The sequence below is a fragment of the Schistocerca americana genome, chromosome 7, assembly GCF_021461395.2.
Source record: "Schistocerca americana isolate TAMUIC-IGC-003095 chromosome 7, iqSchAmer2.1, whole genome shotgun sequence".
Lineage (NCBI taxonomy): Eukaryota > Metazoa > Arthropoda > Insecta > Orthoptera > Acrididae > Schistocerca > Schistocerca americana.
The window spans coordinates 66,543,108-66,563,358 of NC_060125.1; the positions used below are offsets into that span (position 1 = coordinate 66,543,108).

The 20,251-nt window shown below is 43.2% G+C and overlaps 1 protein-coding gene across 1 annotated transcript in view; it reads right to left on the reverse strand.

Annotated features, from left to right (window-relative positions):
- LOC124622418 (myrosinase 1-like) overlaps positions 1–20,251 on the reverse strand; it is a 43,566-nt gene that overhangs the window by 603 nt on the left and 22,712 nt on the right. The window contains exons 7-10 of the mRNA XM_047148111.1: positions 17,474–17,621; positions 11,463–11,578; positions 3,919–4,053; positions 3,733–3,839 (exon numbers count right to left, since the gene is read on the reverse strand). Coding sequence (XP_047004067.1) covers positions 3,733–3,839; positions 3,919–4,053; positions 11,463–11,578; positions 17,474–17,621 — 506 coding nt within the window. The remainder of the gene's footprint in view (positions 1–3,732; positions 3,840–3,918; positions 4,054–11,462; positions 11,579–17,473; positions 17,622–20,251) is intronic.

The window sequence follows — 20,251 nt, forward strand, 5'->3', positions numbered from 1 at the left end:
AACAGAAAATGAAAGAGGTAAGGAGAGTCTTGATAGTGAAACCGCTGTACTGGTTTCTCTACAGCTACGGTTATACGTAGACCTACTGTCCGCAAGACGATGCACATTGCATAGTGGAGGGTACTTTGAATCAAAATTAGTGATCTTCTTTCCTATTCTACTCGTGTCTGCCTACGTCACTTAAACTCTCTTTAGCTTGTTCTCATCATCCCTAAGCGAGATATACCATACTGTCAGCACAATGCTCACCCGGTCTTCCTACAGTACCTGGTCTCTATAGTTACACAAGTTTTCTTGAGAAGTAAGTCGACTTTGTTCCAAAGTTCCCATGTAAGTTCCCTGAGCATCTCTGTTATGTTTTCATATGAGGTGTACAGACTTGCTACAATCCTAACGGCGTGTCGCTGAGTGTCTGCTGTCTGTAGTCTTACCTGCTTGATAACGAGTCCAAACGCTGGTTCCAAACTATAGAACTTCTCCCACTAACGAATTCATTTATAGACGAACTGCATTTCCATAGGATCCTTCCAAAAGTGCACTGTTCGCATTTGGTAATACTGCTTTTACGCGCTCGTGCAAAATCACCTCGTTTGATTGGAACACTCAGAAATATTTATGTAATGTGACGTACTCAAGATGTTCACTGCTGACCTTGTAATCGGCTGCTACCACGTTCTTTGCCCTTGTTCATTGCCGGATAACAACAATCTATCTGCGGCATGATGATAACGAAATTAAACTGATGATAACGCAGAGAGCTCTGGTTTCGAAGAGCGTTTGTATCAGACACAAGTCACTTCGTAGACCCTTACAGACACCTGTTTGTGAAATATATATATATATATATATATATATATATATATATATATATATATATATATATATATATATGGGAAAGGATTTATAGTTGTAACGGGACATCTTACTCTGGCATTACCTTTCCTCAACAGTAGTTGTCGATACCACCATTATTTTTCGAATTTTGGAAATATAAGTGTGTCAGTTGCTTTCCTGAAAACTTTCACATAATTTTGTACACAGTATGTTATATTTCAAGCTTAAATTTATGAAAAGCAAATTACTTTATAAAAAATTTTAGTTCCGATTTTGTAATGGATAAGTACTAGTTCATAATGTACAGTTAAAATTATTTTTTTTAGAAATATATGCACACCTGAATGTTCTATTATTAATTACGCAATCCTGTACTGTTTACAGTGTTTATTTTTGGATTCATTTATGAAGTAATAATCGAAATTAAAGCTAGTAGAAATCCATTTGTTACGAAAAATTGTAAACCTTTTGGAATATGATTGTTTCCGCAGAGTGTGAGAGTTGTAAGCGTGCCTCTGATGTGATCGGACGTATTTTTGTGCGAATAATGTAATTTTGGCTTTGTTAATGTAAAAAAATGAAAATACTGTATGATATACTATTCAGTGTGACGAGTCACGCTATAAACTGTGTCCCTCCGTTGGAGGACTTTTTTTGGTGAATTCGTGGAAAGCGATACCTACCATCATGCATAGTGCCAACAGGAAAAATTAGATGGGTAGATCACATAAGTAATGAGGAGGTATTGAATAGAATTGGGGAGAAGAGGAGTTTGTGGCACAACTTGACAAGAAGAAGGGATCGGTGGGTAGAGCATATTCTGAGGCATCAAGGGATCACAAATTTAGCGTTGGAGGGCAGCGTGGAGGGTAAAAATCGTAGAGGGAGACCAAGAGATGAATACACTAAGCAGACTCAAAAGGATGTCGGTTGCAGTAAGTACTGGGAGATGAAGAAGCCTGCACAGGATAGAGTAGCATGGAGAGCTGCATCAAACCAGTCTCAGAACTGAAGACCAGAACAATACTAAAATGTGAGAAAATATATTTACGTAAAAAATGCTGCAACAACAACCTTCTATTTCGTGCAAACCAGCCGTGAGAACCTGATGTGATATTTTCACCCTCAAGAATCAGACCGCTAGACAAGAAGAACTGGAGCCATCTCAACATGACAAGCTAAGTAAACTTGAAAGTTTATTGTAATCTTCGCTCCTCTCAAATCTTCATAAAAGACTTTAATGTGGACAATATATGGTCGTAGGAAGGAGGATGGAGTTTACATAGTTACAGTATCTGATCAAAAGTATCCAGACAACCGTATGAAATGAGTGGTTGATCACTAGATGTCACGAGAGGGGGAGCCCCACTTATACACGGAGCCAGGAAGGGTTGCGTTGTTAGTCGAGAAACAGCCACAGCCGGATTGGTCGGTCATAAGGCCTCAGTGACCCAGAACATAAACTAGTCACTGGGCGTCACCAGAGTAACATATCCATCGGCGACATTTAAACCCTTCTAAAGCTCATCAAGTCGACTATTGGTGATATGACAGTGAAGTGGAATGTGGAAGGAACCACCAAAGCTAAACCAATACCAGACAGACCTCTTATACTGATGGACCGTAGACCATTGCACAGGTTGGCTGTAAAAAATGCATGAAATCAGCTGGAAGAATCATTCGTGAGTACAGAAGTGCTACCAGCTGTCCAACTACGACAATGTCCGTAGAGAGTTAAAGAGAGTTGGGTATAGTGGTCGAGCAAACTGCTCACATGTCACTTGTCTCTGTAGTCAATGTTATGAGACGCCTGAAGTGGTGTAAAGAGTAGTTCTACTGATCAATGCGTGACTCGAAGCGAGTGATTCGGTGTGACTAATCACGCTATAAACTGTGTTCCTCCGTTGGGGGAATTTTTTTGGTGAATTCGCGGAAAGCGCTACCTACCATCATGCATAGTGCCAACAGGAAAGTGGGGAGGAGGTGGTGGTACAGTATGGGGGTGCCTTTCGTGGTCAAGGTGTGGTCCCCTCGCTGCACTTAAGAAAACGACAAATGCGGAAGAAAAAATTCCGGAACGATGACTGTACCAGCATGACAACCAACCCCGTCATAAAGCAGCAAGTCAGTGAGTTGCTGTCAGTAACATTCCTAAAACAGACTGTCACGCCCAGAATACCGACTCGTAGCAAATTCAGCACCTTTGGGATAAGTTAGAACATCGACTTTGTTACAGAATCTGCGTCCAACACGAATGCGTTTTCTGGTTTCTGCTCTTGAGTAGAATGGTCCGCCATTCCTCCACAGACATCATACATCTCATTGAATGTGTCCCCAGCTGGGTTCAAACCGACATGAAGACGCAGGGTGGACATACTCAACGATAATGCCCAGTAGTAGGCGTCCAGGTACTGTTGATTATATAGTGTATGCACAGGCGTAGCTGAGGTGCTGTGTATGCCAGATCTTGAGTTCTAATTATTGAATGAAGACAGGTATGTCATAAGAGGGTATACGTATTGCAAACTATTGATTAAGATGGTTTTGAAGCAATCAGCGGGTGTGGAAAATACCGACTCGGTTCCGCCCTAACCGAACATGTAAAAGAAAAAGATAATAAGCGAAAGTTAGTCAGTTCAAGAACCTTGAAATCCGAAGAATTCTGTACTGCTGATAATGTGCCAGTCACATGATGAGTTTTGATTCTCGTTCACACTCAATAGTATTTACCGCGGACGAGAGAGAGTTCTTTGCAAGACCTATAACAATAGTTTTGACAATGCCTATGTTTATCATTGCTTATTGCCGAAGAAAATTCTTAAGATGGCTAAAACACTACTGCTGTTTCCAAATTCCATTATGAGCAAATGCAAAGGAAAAAAATGCGTAAGCACTCACGTGAATCCACTGTTCCATTCCAGGTTGTCCATAAGACTCCATGCAGTGTAGCCGATTACTGGTATGCCGTCTGTGTTGGCAGCTTGTAGAAGAGCCGTTAAGTAAGACTGTAATGTAGATACAACATATTTAAAAGGTTCATTTTACGGAGGTAAACTGCTAATGTTAACTGCGACAGAAACTTACCGTATAGTAATCGACTCTGTCGGTGTCATTGAGGCCACCAGAATTTCCCAGGCCGTTTTCTGTCACAATGATTGGATAACCTGGGTATTCGTTAGCGATCCAGTTCAGCAGGTTGCGGAATCCCCATGGATATTGCTGGAACCATAGAAAATGAAGCCTTATTTAACATAAATATGAACATGAGCGAAGCGGCTCTGAAATGGTAAGACCCCTAGACAAAAAATTTGTCGTCCCACAGCGCATACACAGATGATTTGTTAAGCCTTCACACGTGACGCAGCGGTCGAGTCACGCGCTCAAACCGCACGCGCACTGCCTCTACTTTTTTTATCCGAGTACACAGTAGTAGCAACCAGCGGGACATTTATGTTTCAAGCGCCCAATGTATGTAAACATGCATAAACGTAAGAACCTGAGAGAGTGGCAAAGAGGGGCAATCTGTTTGGCCGTGCCCAAATCCGTACGTTGTGTGAAGTTGCTGGATTTGTTGGTGCTTTGCAGTGGACCGTTTATAACCAGCGATGTTACACACGGGCCCACGAAACGCGACGTCAAAATTGTGGTCGGAAGAAGATCCTGAGTGGGAGGGAAAGGATACGCGTTTCACAGCTTGTGAATTAAAATCGCTTCCAAAACGAGAGGAATTGCTGCAGTCAGTGAACGAAAGTCCATTCCTTGCTGTTAGCGAGAGGACATAGCGACGGGAACTGCATGCAGTGAACATTTAGAGTCCGTCACCGTGCTCACGTCGGTGCATAAAGACAAAGTTCATCGGTCTGTAAGTATATGTGATTCATATTGTGAACACTCCTCCACCCTATTACATCTCTATTGACCGGAAATATAATCTGGCTTGGATCCCACAAAAATTTCATGGAACATATTGGAACACCGGCTAAAATGCCATCAGCATTCCCGCAGTTTGGAGGAATTATACGATCAAATCCTCAGCGAGTGGATTAATCTGGATGCGGCGTACCTACCAAACCTAACCGAATCCAGGCACTTACTAAGTCCTGGGGCGGAATTACACGGTATTTACTGATGCTTGTAATGATCTCTCTAGAGGTGACTAATGTTTTGATCGGTAAGATTATCAAATATTCGCCGTGATTCACAGAAAGTACATTACTAGCTTAACTAATCTAATAAATGCCTTAGAAGTGTGGTCTCCTTCTCTTTCTAGAATGAGATTTTCACTCTGTAGTGGAGTGTGCGCTGATATGAAACTTCGCAGGAGAGCTTCTGTAAAGTTTGGAAGGTAGGAGACGATGTACTGGCAGAAGTAAAGCTGTGAGGATGGGGCGTGAGTCGTGCTTGGGTAGCTCGGTTGGTAGAGCACTTGCCCGCGAAAGGTAAAGATCCCGAGTTCGAGTCTCGGTCCGGCACACAGTTTTAATCTGCCAGGAAGTTTCATATCAGCGCACACTCCGCTGCAGAGTGAAAATATCATCCTGGAAACATCCCTTAGGCTGTGGCTAAGCCATGTCTCCACAATATCCTTTCTTGCAGGGGTGCTAGTTCTGCAAGGTTCGCAGGAGAGCTTCTGTAAAGTTTGGAAGGTTGGAGACGAGGTACTGGCAGAAGTAGTATAGTTGTGAGGACTGCGCGTGAGTCGTGCTTGGGTAGCTCAGTTGGTACAGCACTTGCCCACGAAAGGCAAAAGTCCTGAGTTCCAGTCTCGGTGCAGCACACAGTTTTAATTTGCCAGGAAGTTTCATATCAGCGCACACTCCGCTGCAGAGTGAAAATCTCATTCTGCAAACATCCCTTAGGCTGTGGCTAAGCCATGTCTCCACAATATCCTTTCTTTCAGGAGTGCTCGTTCTGCAAGGTTCGCAGAATCTATGGCAAATCTGCCATACAAAAACAGATATAAGACCCTGAAAAACGTCATAGGATAGCACATTGCATTGCCTACCTGGATCTACAAGGCTGTTATTGTGCACGTACTTATTTCGTGGTAGGACGAGAGACTTAGCTAATCACAGCAAACTATCACACAGACCGACACACACAGCAGCATCAGAGGCACGAGAATAACTAATACATTCAGATGTAGACACTCAACTAGACTCAGGGAACTTTCTTTTGGTTTGCATTAGTCACAAATTGAGATTCAATCATTAAGGAGTATCTCCCGTAATACCAGCCGTAGAAGTAAGCCCCAGTCATTAAATTAAAGGCCGCAAAACAACGCACATTTTCATATACCATAGAGTTCTCTAAATCATTAACGTTTGTTAGTAGATATTTTAGATTTTGCTGAGGTTATCATCCAGTAAGAGGTGGAAGAATAGAGATGAACTATTTTCGCAAATTCTCGTATGCTCTCGTTAAACTGAACTCGCGTCCTGCCTTCCTATGTAAAATTTATTGCAGTCGTGAAATTCGATTTTATATATGCATGGGCTTGTCTATATCGGTAACTTTGTTCATACTGAGTGAAGTTTGTGGCGGAAATTGTTGTTCGTTCCATGTGAGTATTGGATGCTTGTGTTGTTCGTTAGTGCGTTTAATATGTGTGCTATTGTGCCTAAATATGTTATAAATATATATATATTGGTTAGTCCTTTTTTGGTGCTTCTGTGAATAACTTTATGACCTTGTGAATTATTTATTGGGCAGGTGTTGTTTCTCTTTCGTATGTTTGCATTAGTATATCTGGATTGAAACCATTTTGTCGTGCTATACATCGCAATGTGTCGCGTTCTTCTTGGATGGAAACGTGGTAGATTTTATACTCTGTTGATCATGGCTTGGAAATATTCCTCCTTGTGTCTCTGGGTGGCGTACTTCCAAGCTGAGTCGACGAGGAAAAAGGGTCTCCGTGTGATCGTTTCCGAACGCAGTTGTAGATGGCATCGAGTCTGCATTATTGCGGCGTAAAGTCAAGCACCGGGACGCGAGTCGGAAACGAGGGAGCAGAGGGCGCTGTGAAGAAGCCGTCAGCCAATCGCGCGCTGACCGACCCCTCTCCGTCTGCAGCTCGTGGTCGTGCGGTAGCGTTCCCGGGTTCGATTCCCGGCGGTGTCAGGGATTTTCTCTGTCTCGTGATGACTGGGTGTAGTGTGATGTCCTGTGGTTAGTTAGGTTTAAGTAGTTCTAAGTTCTAGGGGACTGATGACCACAGATATTAAGTCCCATAGTGCTCAGAGCCATTTGAACCATTTTTGACCCCTCTCCAGGACGACAACGCGACGGCAGCGGCCTCTATGAGAAGAGGACACAAGCGCAGAGGCGACTGGTCGCGGCCCACTTCATCAGGAGCATCAAGATTAGGCACTTCAAGATTAGCGACATAGGAACTGCATACACCGAAGAATAATTTTGTCTGTAGCCCTTTGCTTACAACTCATCTGTGTAAATAAAAAGTTAAGTATTGTCATTATTTTCTGTAATAAAACTCATGAATATGATTTGCTTAAATTGTTATCTAGCGATCCGAGAAAGCAGGTTTTCTAGACTTCCCATACTTGACGACTAGGCAGGATTCAACATGCATGACATGCGAATTTTTTAGTGGACGTCAGCGCAGGACTTTAATCCTTGTACTGTGCAGTGGCGACTTGGGTATATCCCACGAGTATCTGGAATAATGAATTTTACTTTTGCTAATTACATAATGCTAGAACTTTATTATTACATTGGGGGATGGAACTATATGGACTCCCGAATTTGAAAGAGCTTCGACGAATCTGGAACTTTGAATAATTTTTAGGTATGGTGAAGTGATTACTTGCTTATTTTTCTAGCTCCTTCACCTCGTAACGTTATCCGGATCTCAAACTAATAAACGTTACCTTAAGTAGCCAGCGTCCACAACCACCATCTCAAAATAAGATTCTATACCCCTATATTAGAATTTCAGAAAGCAGTAGGAGAAATGGACTTGCAGGCAGCCGCTTCGATCGTCGTGGTGGAGGAAATTATCAGCAGCGGTATATCCGCAGCGAGAGGAAGCAAAGTACAGATGCTGATCAGCAGACTTTGTACGAACGTCAAGGATTTATTTTGAAACCTCTCACAGTATCTGATGAAGTGCGGGAAGTGGTACAGTGGATGGCGATCCCTCCGTCGGATGTGGAAGTTAAACTCGACTGCCCCAACCGTATAACCCGAGAGACAGTTCGATACGAAACACGAAACCGCTACATTTTTTCCTTTTTTTTTGTGGGAATAGTTCTTGAATACTGTTTTCCGAGAACAGCAGTGCTGTAAGTAGGCTGCTTAGGTTCTTATATTGGTAACGCCACCGCCACGTAGCGCTCTGTATGAAAATCACTGGCTGTGCTGTGTGCAGTCTGTGGCTGGGTGGCATTGTTGGACTTTGCTATTGTAGTGTTGGGCAGTTGGATGTTAACAGCGCGTAGCGTTGCGCAGTTGGAGGTGAGCCGCCAGCAGTGGTGGATGTGGGGAGAGAGATGGCGGAGTTTTGAGAGAGGATAATCTGGACGTGTGTCCATCAGAGACAGTAAATTTGTAAGACTGAATGACATGAACTGCTATATATTGTGACCTTTGAACACTAGTAAGGTAAATACATTGTTTGTTATCTATCAAAATCTTTCATTTGCTAACTATGCCTATCAGTAGTTAGTGCCTTCAGTAGTTAGAATCTTTTATTTAGCTGGCAGTAGTGCCGCTCGCTGTATTGCAATAGTTCGAGTAACGAATATTTTTGTGAGGTAAGTGATTTGTGAAAGGTATAGGTTAATGTTAGTCAGGGCCATTCTTTTGTAGGGATTTTTGAAAGTCAGATTGCGTTGCGGTAAAAAAATTGTGTGTCAGTTTAGTGTTGATCAGAATAGGTAAAGAGCGAAATGTCTGAGTACGTTCAGTTCTGATCAGCTGTTTGAAAATCAAATAATGTAAGAGGTTTATCAGCACAGTAATTGATTAATTTTTCTAAGGGGACGTATCAGTGCCACCACGGGTATTTCTGCACAGTTTTTTCACACAGACTGGCATGCATTTATTCATGTTTATTCCAACCAAAAGAAGTCTCCGAACAGCAGACTACCCTGTTCCCTCTTATCTTAAAACACAGCAGGTCCTCACAACGACGTCATTTTTTTGTAACACTTCCGCGTTCGATGATTTTGTTATAAATGAAATCAAGGGTTTCACAGCTGTTTTGAGCGGTATGCACCGAAACAGTCCTTCAGCCGGACTCCAGAGGAGCCGTCGCTTTGAACGGACGACCATACCGGAACACGTTTTGCAAATTTCACGAGACTAGGATTTTAGCCAAAGGCACTATTTGTCGTACGTGCTTTTATACAAGCAACTGAAAATCATGCACACTGTAATAAGTTTAACAGAAACGGAAACTGAGTTATAGCAAATAATTTTGGATGCCTACTTTGCGCAACGAGAAGAATTCCAACGATTGAATACTTGCAACCAGTAACTGTGGTTAATTATTGACTATTATTAACTGAAAAGAACTCATCTGTCAACAGAATGCTTACGACATCATCCGAGTAGTCGTAGCGGGCAATGCAGGGTGGTCAGAAAATGTCGGAAACGCATGTAGGGATGTTGCAGGGCAGGCTGTACTGAGACATAAATGTTAAGAAAAAAACTCGATACGTTGTGTCCTTTCCCAGTTATTTAGAATTTAATTTAGCCAGTCAGGTCGTCGAGGACGCAAATTAAATTTCCAGCTGACCAAGCAAAGCACTCTGTGGGCAGCACAGCCCCAGGCAGGCTGCTCTAAGGCGAGCGCGCGACGCCCCGGCCGACTGATTTCAATGATAAATAACTCGGAAACGGCGCAAAATATCGAATTTTTTTGTCCATTTTTATGTCTCAGTACAACCTGCCCTGCAACATCCCAGCAAGCGTTTCAAATATTTTTGTCGACCCTGTGTAGAGACAATATACGAAATTTCTGGCTTCTACTTGAGCTTTCTTCATAGTTGCCAGTGTTTCATCTCAGAAGTTTCTCGCAGATAAGGATGAACGAATGTGTATAGCTTCATGCCACGATGCTTTAACGCGGTACTGATTATTACTATCATTTTTATTTCAACGTGAATCTGACGATAGTAATCTACCAAAACGCATAACTTACAGCTGATGTGAACAAATAACGATCTAAACAATGCTTTCATTTTATAAAAATATGCTTATTGCTATATATACAAAAATCCAATAAGGAATTTACTTTAAACTATGTGATCAAAAGTATCCGGACACTCCCCCAAAACATACGCTTTTCATAATAGGTGCAGTGTGCTGCCACCTGCTGCCAGGTACTCCACATCAGCGACCTCAGTAGTCGAACGTGGTCACTTGTGTCATACGTCTCTACGAGAGATTTCCACACTCCTAAACATCCCTAGGTCCACTGTTTCCGATGTGATAGTGAAGTGGAAACGTGAAGGGACACTAAGCACCACAAAAGCGCACAGGCCGACCTCGTTTGTTGACTGACAGAGACTGCCGACAGTTGCAGAATGTCGTAATGTGTAATAGGCAGACATCTATTCAGACCATCACACAGGAATTCCAAACTGCATTAGGATCCACTGCAAAGACAGTTAGGCTGGAGGTGAGCGTTTGCTCATAACCCACACATCACTCCAGTAAATGCCAAACGACGCCTCGCTTGGTGTAAGGAGCGTAAACATTGGACGATTGAACAGTGGAGAAACGTTGTGTGGACTGACGAATCACGGCAAACAACGTAGCGATCCGATGGCAGGGTGTGGGTACGGCGAATGCCCGGTGAATGTCATCTTCCAGCATGTGTAGTGTCAACAGTAAAATTCGGAGGCGGTGGTGTTATGGTGTTTTGCGTGGCACTATCACACCACAGGCCTACATTCATGTTTTAAGCACATTCTTGCTTCCCACTGTCGAAGAGCAATTCGGGGATGGCGATTGCATCTTTCAACACGATCGAGCATATCTTCATACACGGCAATTATATCCCTGTAATGGACTGCCCTGCACAGAGTCCTGACCTGAATCCTATACAACATCCTTGGGATGTTCTGGAACGCCGATATCGTGCCAGGTCTCACCGACCGACATCGATACCTCTCCTCTGTGCAGCACTCTGTGAAGAATGGGCTGCCAGTCCTCAAGAAACCTTCCAGCACCTGATTGAGCGTATGCCTGCAAGAGTGGAAGCTGGACTAAGGCTAAGGGTGGACTAACACCGTATTCATTTCTAGCATTACCGATGGAGGGCGTCATGAACTTGTAAGTCATTTGCCGGCCGGTGTGGCCGTGCGTTTCTCAGCGCGTCAGTTTGGAACCGCGTGATCGCTCCGGTCGCAGGTTCGAATCCTGCCTCGGGTATGGATGTGAGTGATGTCATTAGGTTAGTTAGGTTTAAGAAGTTCTAAGTTCTAGGGGACTGATGACCTCAGTCGTTAAGCCCCATAGTGCTCAGAGCCATTTGAACCATTTGTAAGTCATTTTCAGCCAGGTGTCCCGATACTTTTGATCGCATACTGTGCTTGATCTAACCTCACTTAGAATTACTGAAAGTCGCACATCTGGCGGAAGGTCTTGTACAGCTTACTTACCCCACCGCCGACACTGATGACGCCCGAGTCTCTGCTCTTGGATGGGGATATTCCAGCTTCACCTGACGTTACGATACTCGTGAAATAATGATTCACTCCAAAGAAGTCGGATGAACCTACAACAGAGTTTTATTTCTGCTATGAATAAACATTTCGGAAGAGAGCGTTTCCTTGAGGGGTACATATATTAGCATTCAGTTAAAGCTAGAATCTATTTTCATTATGCTTAACACTCTGTGAGATAGTCTGCACTTTGTACCTGCACAGCGAGTGAACTAATGTGTGCGAACTTAGCTTACCACTTTGCGTGCAAATGGACAAAACATCTGAACTGCCTTCTCAAGCCCAGGGTGTTAAACAGACATTATATATAAATATAGCCCTTTAAGGCAGGTAATAACAGGTGCGGATCGTAACAAAATTCATTAGAAATGCTGCTGTCACGTAACTAGGAGGCATGAAATAATAAAAGTGAAAGTTAGGGGTCTATTATAGAAATACAAAACAGCTATACCCTTTTTTCTACATATAATTTATCAACTGTGCTTTCAGGTGTCTAGTGATACACAACAATCACGTTCAATTACTTTTGACACTCAAGAACAAAATATTTAACTCTTGGACATTCGAACTGACGATTGTTAAAATCGTTATCTCAATATACGAAAAAAATTTTATCACATGAAAGAATTATTAAAATCTTCATTAGCTCATTTAATCTACAATGTCGTAGCTGGTCAATGTACTGAGTGAGTTGGAGGAGAATTAATTTACTTTTTGAACCAATGAAAAAACTCCCATGTACTCAATGTGAGGGTAGGTTAGTATCCAAGCGTTTGATATTCAATGGTAAAAGCGTATGCAAGTTGGAGTGAGCAAAATCTCGACTCAACATTTACTGTGGCCTAATGTATAATGGTACTTCACCAAGCGGAATCTGCAACGGCGTTGTCTCTATGCTGGATCTGAAACGCTAATTCCCTACTTTGGCCTTCACTGGATTCACTCAGTCTCAACTTTACTGCGTTGCGTAGAACGTTAATTTTTCCCTAGTTGAAATAATGGCTATTGCACACTCGCTAACGGTTGGAGCGACGTGCACAATTTCTTTGCCCGCAAAAATTCCTGCAGCAATAATTAACTACCTCTTTTCTATCTGTCGCCACGATAGCAAAGCTCTCTACGTCCTCGCTATTTTCCACACACTTGTGCGATCCGCTGTGAAACGAGAGATATATCTAGAAATTTTCGTTCTCAAAATGCTTTTATATAATGGGGATCTTCTCATCGTGTCGCTCCTGTGTCGCCCAGTATGGCTTCAGCCAATCGCCGTCTCGTTAGAGGTGAATTTTATTTTTCTTGCTGGGCCGCAGCCTAGCCCTGTTAAAGCCGTCCAGCCACTTATGGTCGGTCCCTGCCGTATTTACGTTAAAAGGAATAATATATTGTTCTGGCCTTATCCGTTTTTGCGCTGAAGCTAGCCGTTCTCTTGTTAAGTGGTGATTCCGATGCCTTTAACCAGCTGCTCGGTTCGTTTCAAAAATGCATTTCACTTTAAGCTGTTTATTTATGCGCCTGTCCATATTGGTAGATATTGTTTTGTTAGTTTTCGGTACATGAGATTAATACAATTGCCTTATGTTGATATTGATGTGTTGGCAGAAGAGCCAACACCGTGTTGCTAGAGGAGGCCGAAATGCACGCGTTTAAGCTCACGCAGGCTGGCGTGGGGTCTGGAACAGTTAAAGGAGTTGAGTCTAAGAAATAAAGTAGGGAGCTCTTCGAATACTTAACTTTAATCCATAATTGGAGAACATCGCTCTTGATGATACGTTAATTACAATCTCAATATAAACTGGTAATGGCGCCTTGCTAGGTCGTAGCAAATGACGTAGCTGAAGGCTATGCTAACTATCGTCTCGGCAAATGCGAGTGTATTTGTCATTGATCCAACTCTGGCAAAGTCTGCTGTACAACTGGGGCGAGTGCTAGGAAGTCTCTCTAGACCTGCCGTGTGGCGGCACTCGGTCTGCAATCACTGACAGTGGCGACACGCGGGTCCGACGTATACTAACGGACCGCGGCCGATTTAAAGGCTACCACCTAGCAAGTGTGGTGTCTGGCGGTGACACCACAGATATAATATAATTATTATTTTCTGAGGATCTCATGCTGTATCGTACTGTCGTTATGGATCAAACTCATGTAAGGTCCGTGAAAGCCGGACGCCTTACAACTCGTATAGTATCAGGCGGTTACAGTAATGCACTCCCAGTTCACATAAAGACATAGAATCATGTCAGTTTTAAGACAACATGAGTAATACTGAATGTTGGCAAAAAATATACGTAACATCAACAATCAATACATGAAGTTCATTCAGAATTTTTTTTGCTTTGACTGCACTTACAGCTAATTGATGTGGTAAGTACAGTTGATTCTTAATCATTTTAAATTATATTAAATTAAGCAGCTGCAGGCACATTTGCAATGAGTTCTTTTTGTATAAACAAGCTGTGATAACCTGATTCTCAAAGTCTTTGGAATAATGCAATACATATCTAACGTAACACTGTAATAGAGTCGGAGAAAGAAAATCCCTAACAATTGGCACCGCTGTTGTCAGGTTTCGACTATGAAACGCAAATGCTACAGGCGAAAACAGTAGCCGCATATACATCGAGGCGCAAAAAACTGATAAGCAAAATACTATGACCACTGCCCATTGGACGTTAGACCACCTGGTGGCGTTGTGGGGACGTAACGTGGTAATAAAGGTATATAATCTGAGTAGACACCTAGCGAAGATATTGGCTTCCAATGGGGAAAACCATAGAGATAAGCGACTTTGACAAAGCGCAGATTATTATTACGCAGATCCTGTGAACTAGTATTTGTGGTCGAATTTTACGTGCTATTGACGTGAGCATCTACGGAGAGAGTGGAAGGACAGTGAAACTACCACTAGGCGCTAAATGGTCGGACGTCGAGGCATGTTTGCTCTGTAAAGTAGGATAGATGGCGATCTCCGGCATCTTTGCTGAAAAAGCACAATGCTACTGCATGCAGAAGTGTTTTGGAGCACATCGTTCATCGGACATTGTTGAACATGGAGCTCTGCAACGGACCCACTCCCCCACCTTCCGTGTCCACACGTTGACCCAATGACATCGTCAATTACGACTGCGCAGGGCACCGTTGGGATTCGACCGTCGACACGTGGACGCTCTTCGGGTGAAACACATTTTTTCTACCCTACGTCGCTGTGGAGACGTCCAGAACGCCGTCATCTTGGGGAACGGCTCGAAACGTGCAGCGCACCACGGGAGCAGGCTGGTGGGAGCAGTGGTATGCTGTGGGACACACATCCTGCACTTGCGTGAGACCTGTGGTAGTAATCGAAGATACGCTGACAGCTGCTAACCACCTGAATCCATTGATGCTTGGTGTCTTCCCCGACGGCGATGTCATCTTTCAGAGGTATAATTGCCCATGTCTCGGAACCAGAACTGTGCTACAGTTGAAGAGTATTATTGTGAACTAACGTTGATTTCTCGGTGACCAAATTCGCCTGAAGTAAATCCTGTGGAACTCATTTGGGCCCCTATTGGACGCCATCACCACGTACGCAAATCAGCGGCCCGTTATTTACATGAATTACGTGACCTGTGCGTAGACATCTAATGCCACACGCCTCCACAAATCTAAAAACAAACTGTCGGATCCCTGATAGGAAGAATCAGTGATGTATTTCTTTCCAAATACGGACAAAGAAGCTATTAAGCAGGTGGTCATAATGTTTTGGCTCATCATTGTAGAGTTGCGATGAAACCGAGCGGTATCCATAGAAACGTACACAAAATAGCGTTACGTGACAGATTAAGGTGGAAGTGCGAAGTAGCCACATCAAGCCCACGACAGCCGTCAAGGATTATGTTTCGCCGACTCGCAGTAGACGAAATCATAACTGAACCCACTATTTTTGCATTCTCCACTTGGCCCAGTACTCTTGCAATCACCATGATTACTCAGAGGACGAAGCAAAGTTCAACAGCCAAGAAGAATTGTAACTGTGAACGATTTTGAATTTTCGTTGGGATAACATGTACCATTCCAAAATTCCCTCAGGTATAAAATTGGAAATAATCCTTAAAAAATGGGTTCCTGGCAGGAAAATAAACAGTGTGAGCTCTATGAAGTCATATTCAAGTCTAGAAGACTGGCATGACGTGGTGAAGCAGCTGAGTTGTGAGGGACCCATACCAGTTTGGACTTACACGAGACATCAGATACATCTGTAGGCAATAGAGTGCAGCGCCAAAGATTAGTGGCCTGCTTATGTCACGGGAGAGCATAGGAAGAACTTCTTCAGGAACCTACATATCGCTTCTACGGTAATCTTGAGGGATTCCACTATCTGCTGCCTCCTGTATCTCATGAATGAACGGAGGAAGACGGATTCCCTTCCGTTTGAGCCCACACAAGCAACATTGAATTCTACACGGAGTTGTTCGATCTTCAGCCCTTGTACGAGTACATGAAAGTAACATCACTGAAATAGTGCATAGCTCTGCCCACTAGTCTTGTTATCCTTCGTTTGGAATGGAACGACCTGCGCCTTATTCCTCCTGCATGCCACCCTCCGTCGCTACGACAATCAGCAAGAAACTGATGGTAGAGGAGGGACCATTTCCTTTGCTTACCATTTGCAAACAAACCGTGCAGTATTGCAATGTTACCAGTTCTGCAAGCATAACAACAGTAGTACAAAATGGTTCCAATGGCTCTGAGGACTATGGGACTTAGCTTCTGAGGTCATCAGTTCCCTAGAACGTAGAACTACTTAAACCTAACTAACCTAAGGACATCACACACATCCATGTGCGAGGCAGGATTCGAATCTGCGACCGCAGCGGTCGCGCGGTTCCAGACTGTAACGCCTAGAACCGCTCGGCCACCCCGGCCTGCCAACTGTAGTACAAGCAGAGAACTTACGTTGACAATAACAAAGGGTATGTGATTCTTCGTCCTGTGTCACTGGTAATAACGAATTCATACAGGTACCCCATAGCATTATCAAAACGAAGTTTGTGTTTGCTGGTGCATATTATTGAGACATATTTTTGCTGATAGCCAGTCCTCAGAGCCTTATAGACATCACGTATATATAACTGATTTCCTGTCCATTCCAAATTTGTCAGTAAAGCTGTGACTTTGAAAATGCATCAAGGCTACATAGAGATCCATTTTATTATAAATTATTTACTGCGTCACGAATTGCGTTACGAAACGCCATTACATACTTCACTTTTATACTTTATTTACAAAGCGCGGAAAATGAACTTTCTCTAATTCAAGCAGATTTTTTTTCCTTGGTGCTGTGATTTTCACAAAAACTAGTATGTGTGTTTAAAGCAATAGAACAGTATTTGTCCAACGCTTGATATTTTCTCGACACTTGTTTCGACAACAGAAGTAAAAACTTCATCTGTTGGGTCTCATACGAAATTTCACACTGGTGTTCAGTTGGTTTCAGAAACTCATGCTGACATCGTGACATTCTCTTGCAACCCTCAATGTAAAGTTCATTAACCACAAATTATTCATGGCATCTTCCACATCAACGCCGACAGCACGCTATGAAGAATGATTGGAAGTTAACAAGGGATACTGGCGCATAGGGTGTCGATCTCTCATTTTATGGTTGTCAACCAAATACTGGCAGAAACAGTTTCTTCCAAAATTGAGAATGGACAAAAGGGGGTTGGATATTAGTGACCTCGGTTATGTGGGATGTGGCGATACGTGCAATGAAGATCCACATGTGCCAAATGTTAAGCACGAAGTATGCTTGAACTATATGAAAAATTTGCTTCTACTTTTCTAAACGAAATAACAAGAATGGGAAGAGTAAAAATAGTACTTACATTATTATATCTGATGCTCTGTAGAGGAAATCAATACGTTGAGCATCGAGGGAAAATGAAGACGGTAAAACAGCACATGCTTACCCCTGATGTATGCGATCTCCTCTTGAGTGAAAGTTGGCAACCGTGATCGGGGTCGCCCCTCTGCTGCACTGTTTGCATCTACCCTCTGACGCACTACAGCTGGGTAGTCGCCGTCTTGACTGTAGATGGGATGTGCGTATAGTCCAGCCTGATCAACACCAAGGAATATAGATGGTGAAATTTGGTAAACATGCCAAATATTGCCAATTATTATTTCAACCACAGAAAAGGATTTGTTTATGAAAAACCAAATGCTATGGTATCAGCAAAGAATTTTATGTGACATGACAGCTTATGTGTAACCAGTAGATAATCAGCTATTGGCAGTTAGTATGGTTTCCTCTCCTGAAGTAAGAGTCCAAGACTTTCAGCTGGAAACATTTTAAATTAATACATTATGCTGTGATATTCTTCTCAGGTTTGCAACCAGATCTTCAAGTCAAGCTGAGACGATATTCCAGTGCTTCACCAAGCTGTCATCTTCAGGTGAAATCCTGCTGATGCTGCTGTGCAACCAGTGTCCCTAAACAGACCAGCAGAGAGTAATCTGCACATCTGCCAAATGCTGTTAGTGCTGCCTCCACTGCAAAATATACAGTAGTCCTGTCAGATTATGAGGATCCCTGACAGTTGGCAGCGCTGTTACTGGCTTTCAGCTGCTTAGTGCTCATGCCTGCAGGCGAAAACAATAGTCATCTGTAGAACTACGACGACACTGAGGCGCTCCGTAGAGACGTTTACGAAGTCGCCTTATGGGATTGGTTGACTTAAGCGGACCCCACTGCAGCAGCTGCCAGCGATTCTCTTATGCCGATTCGTCTATAGCAGTGCTACCAGTCGTGAAGGCAAACAAAAACGAGGTATCACTACCACAACTCATCCTTAGATGCTTCTGTCAATGAAGCACGTCGTGTTTTAATGTATGTCAGCACTAGGTCCCACGACTTGCTGGGAGTATACAGCCCTTGACCCAATAAATATGTTCACTAGCCAGACTAATTTCAATAGACTGTCGCAGAACACAGTCCGAGATAAGAGAAGTGGCAGCAATCATCTGAGTCACATTAACTTTCATTGTCTTTCCCTTGGGTAACCAATGCTCTACCAAGCGGATTTTTTTGGGTTCTTGTAACATTGTGTGGTGGTACTGGTACATCCACCTGTACTCAACAGTAGGAATCTTACCACAGTGGCATGGAATCTTACAAAAACTGGACTTCTTTGACACCAAATCACCTGTATCAGAATTCAAAAAGACATTTACGATGACTGGTGGGCGAAAGACAGTCTTGTTAAATTTCTTAAAATTCTCCGTATTTTAGCTGGTATGCTCCCAGTATATGGTAGGAAAGCAACTGATGTCGACTCACCTCGCTATAGTGAATATATGAACATGGAGGCATGACGGATCTGCCTCTCAGAGAATCTCTTCCACTTAAATACCGAATTTAGGAGTTCAATTTCCTGTGTAAAGCTTCCCGTGTGAGATATGGTATATGCTGTTTGTAGCAGCGACCTAAGAATCCCATTGCGTTGGTGCGGTGTGTGATAGCTATACTGATCCAGATAGCGATCAGTATGTACAGGTTTCGAATATATACTATGTCTCAGAGTGTCATCATCCTGTTTGCAGACGAGAACGTCCAGGGATGGGAGCTTTCCATCAGTTTCCACATCCAGGGTTAAGGGAATTAAAGTGTTCCAAGGAACAATTAAGGACATCGGATCTATGTGGCCAAACTAGGTCCTTAACATTTCTCTAGAAATATCTTGGTTTTAAGGTTGCTGCCCTCCATAAATTAATTATAATGTGTGGGCCATAAGGTACTACCCGTAGCGAGTCCCATGATGCAACACTGAGGACTCCCTGCTGACCCATCTGTAGGGGCCCCGGCTCCAAAGCAGCATTAGTTGGACGACACTCCGCAATACCAGCGTCTCCCCTGAATACGACGCCCAGGTGGGCCGTTGAAATACTGAGTCAGCTTGCCGTGAAGATCCGGCTGCAGAAGCCAGAAGACTAAGTTATAACGCTGGGAAAGCTTACGAAATCACAATGTGCAGGGTGGTTATAAGGTCTCGATCCATTTCTGATTGTAAGGAGTAACGGGTGTATTTATGTAATACATGATTATAATCATTTAATGTGATAGCATGGCCTGATGTATTTTTCCAAGATAATCAAGAAGACTACTTATGATAGGAGAATGTGTGGCTGTTGTTAATGCATGATTGCGACATGCGTGATTGTGTAGTTTATCTTATCTAGTCCGCCCCCGGTAGCTGAGTGGTCAGCGAAACAGACTGTCAATCCTAAGGGCCCGGGTTCGATTCCCGGCTGGGTCGGAGTTTTTCTCCGCTCAGGGACTGGGTGTTGTGTTGTCCTAATCATCATCATGTCATCCCCATCGACGCGCAAGTCGCCGAAGTGGCGTCAAATCGAAAGACTTGCACCAGACGAGCGGTCTACCCGACGGGCGGTCCTCGTCACACGGCATTTCATTTCATTATCGTATCTAGAGGCTCAATAGGAGTTCACTAGAAACTTTCATGAACAAACACCAACGAGGGCAAACATCCGGTTATTTGTTAACAAATTCCAAATAAATGGAAACCTTCCCAATGAATCACACTACGGGAGAACTCTAGTTCCCCAACAGACTATTCAGTTAAGCAGAAAAGTAATGGAAATGTGTCCTAATGCATCAAAACGTCGTTTAAGCAAAGATTTAAACGTTGAATTTGACAGTTTAGACTTCACGCTAAAGAAATGCTTCA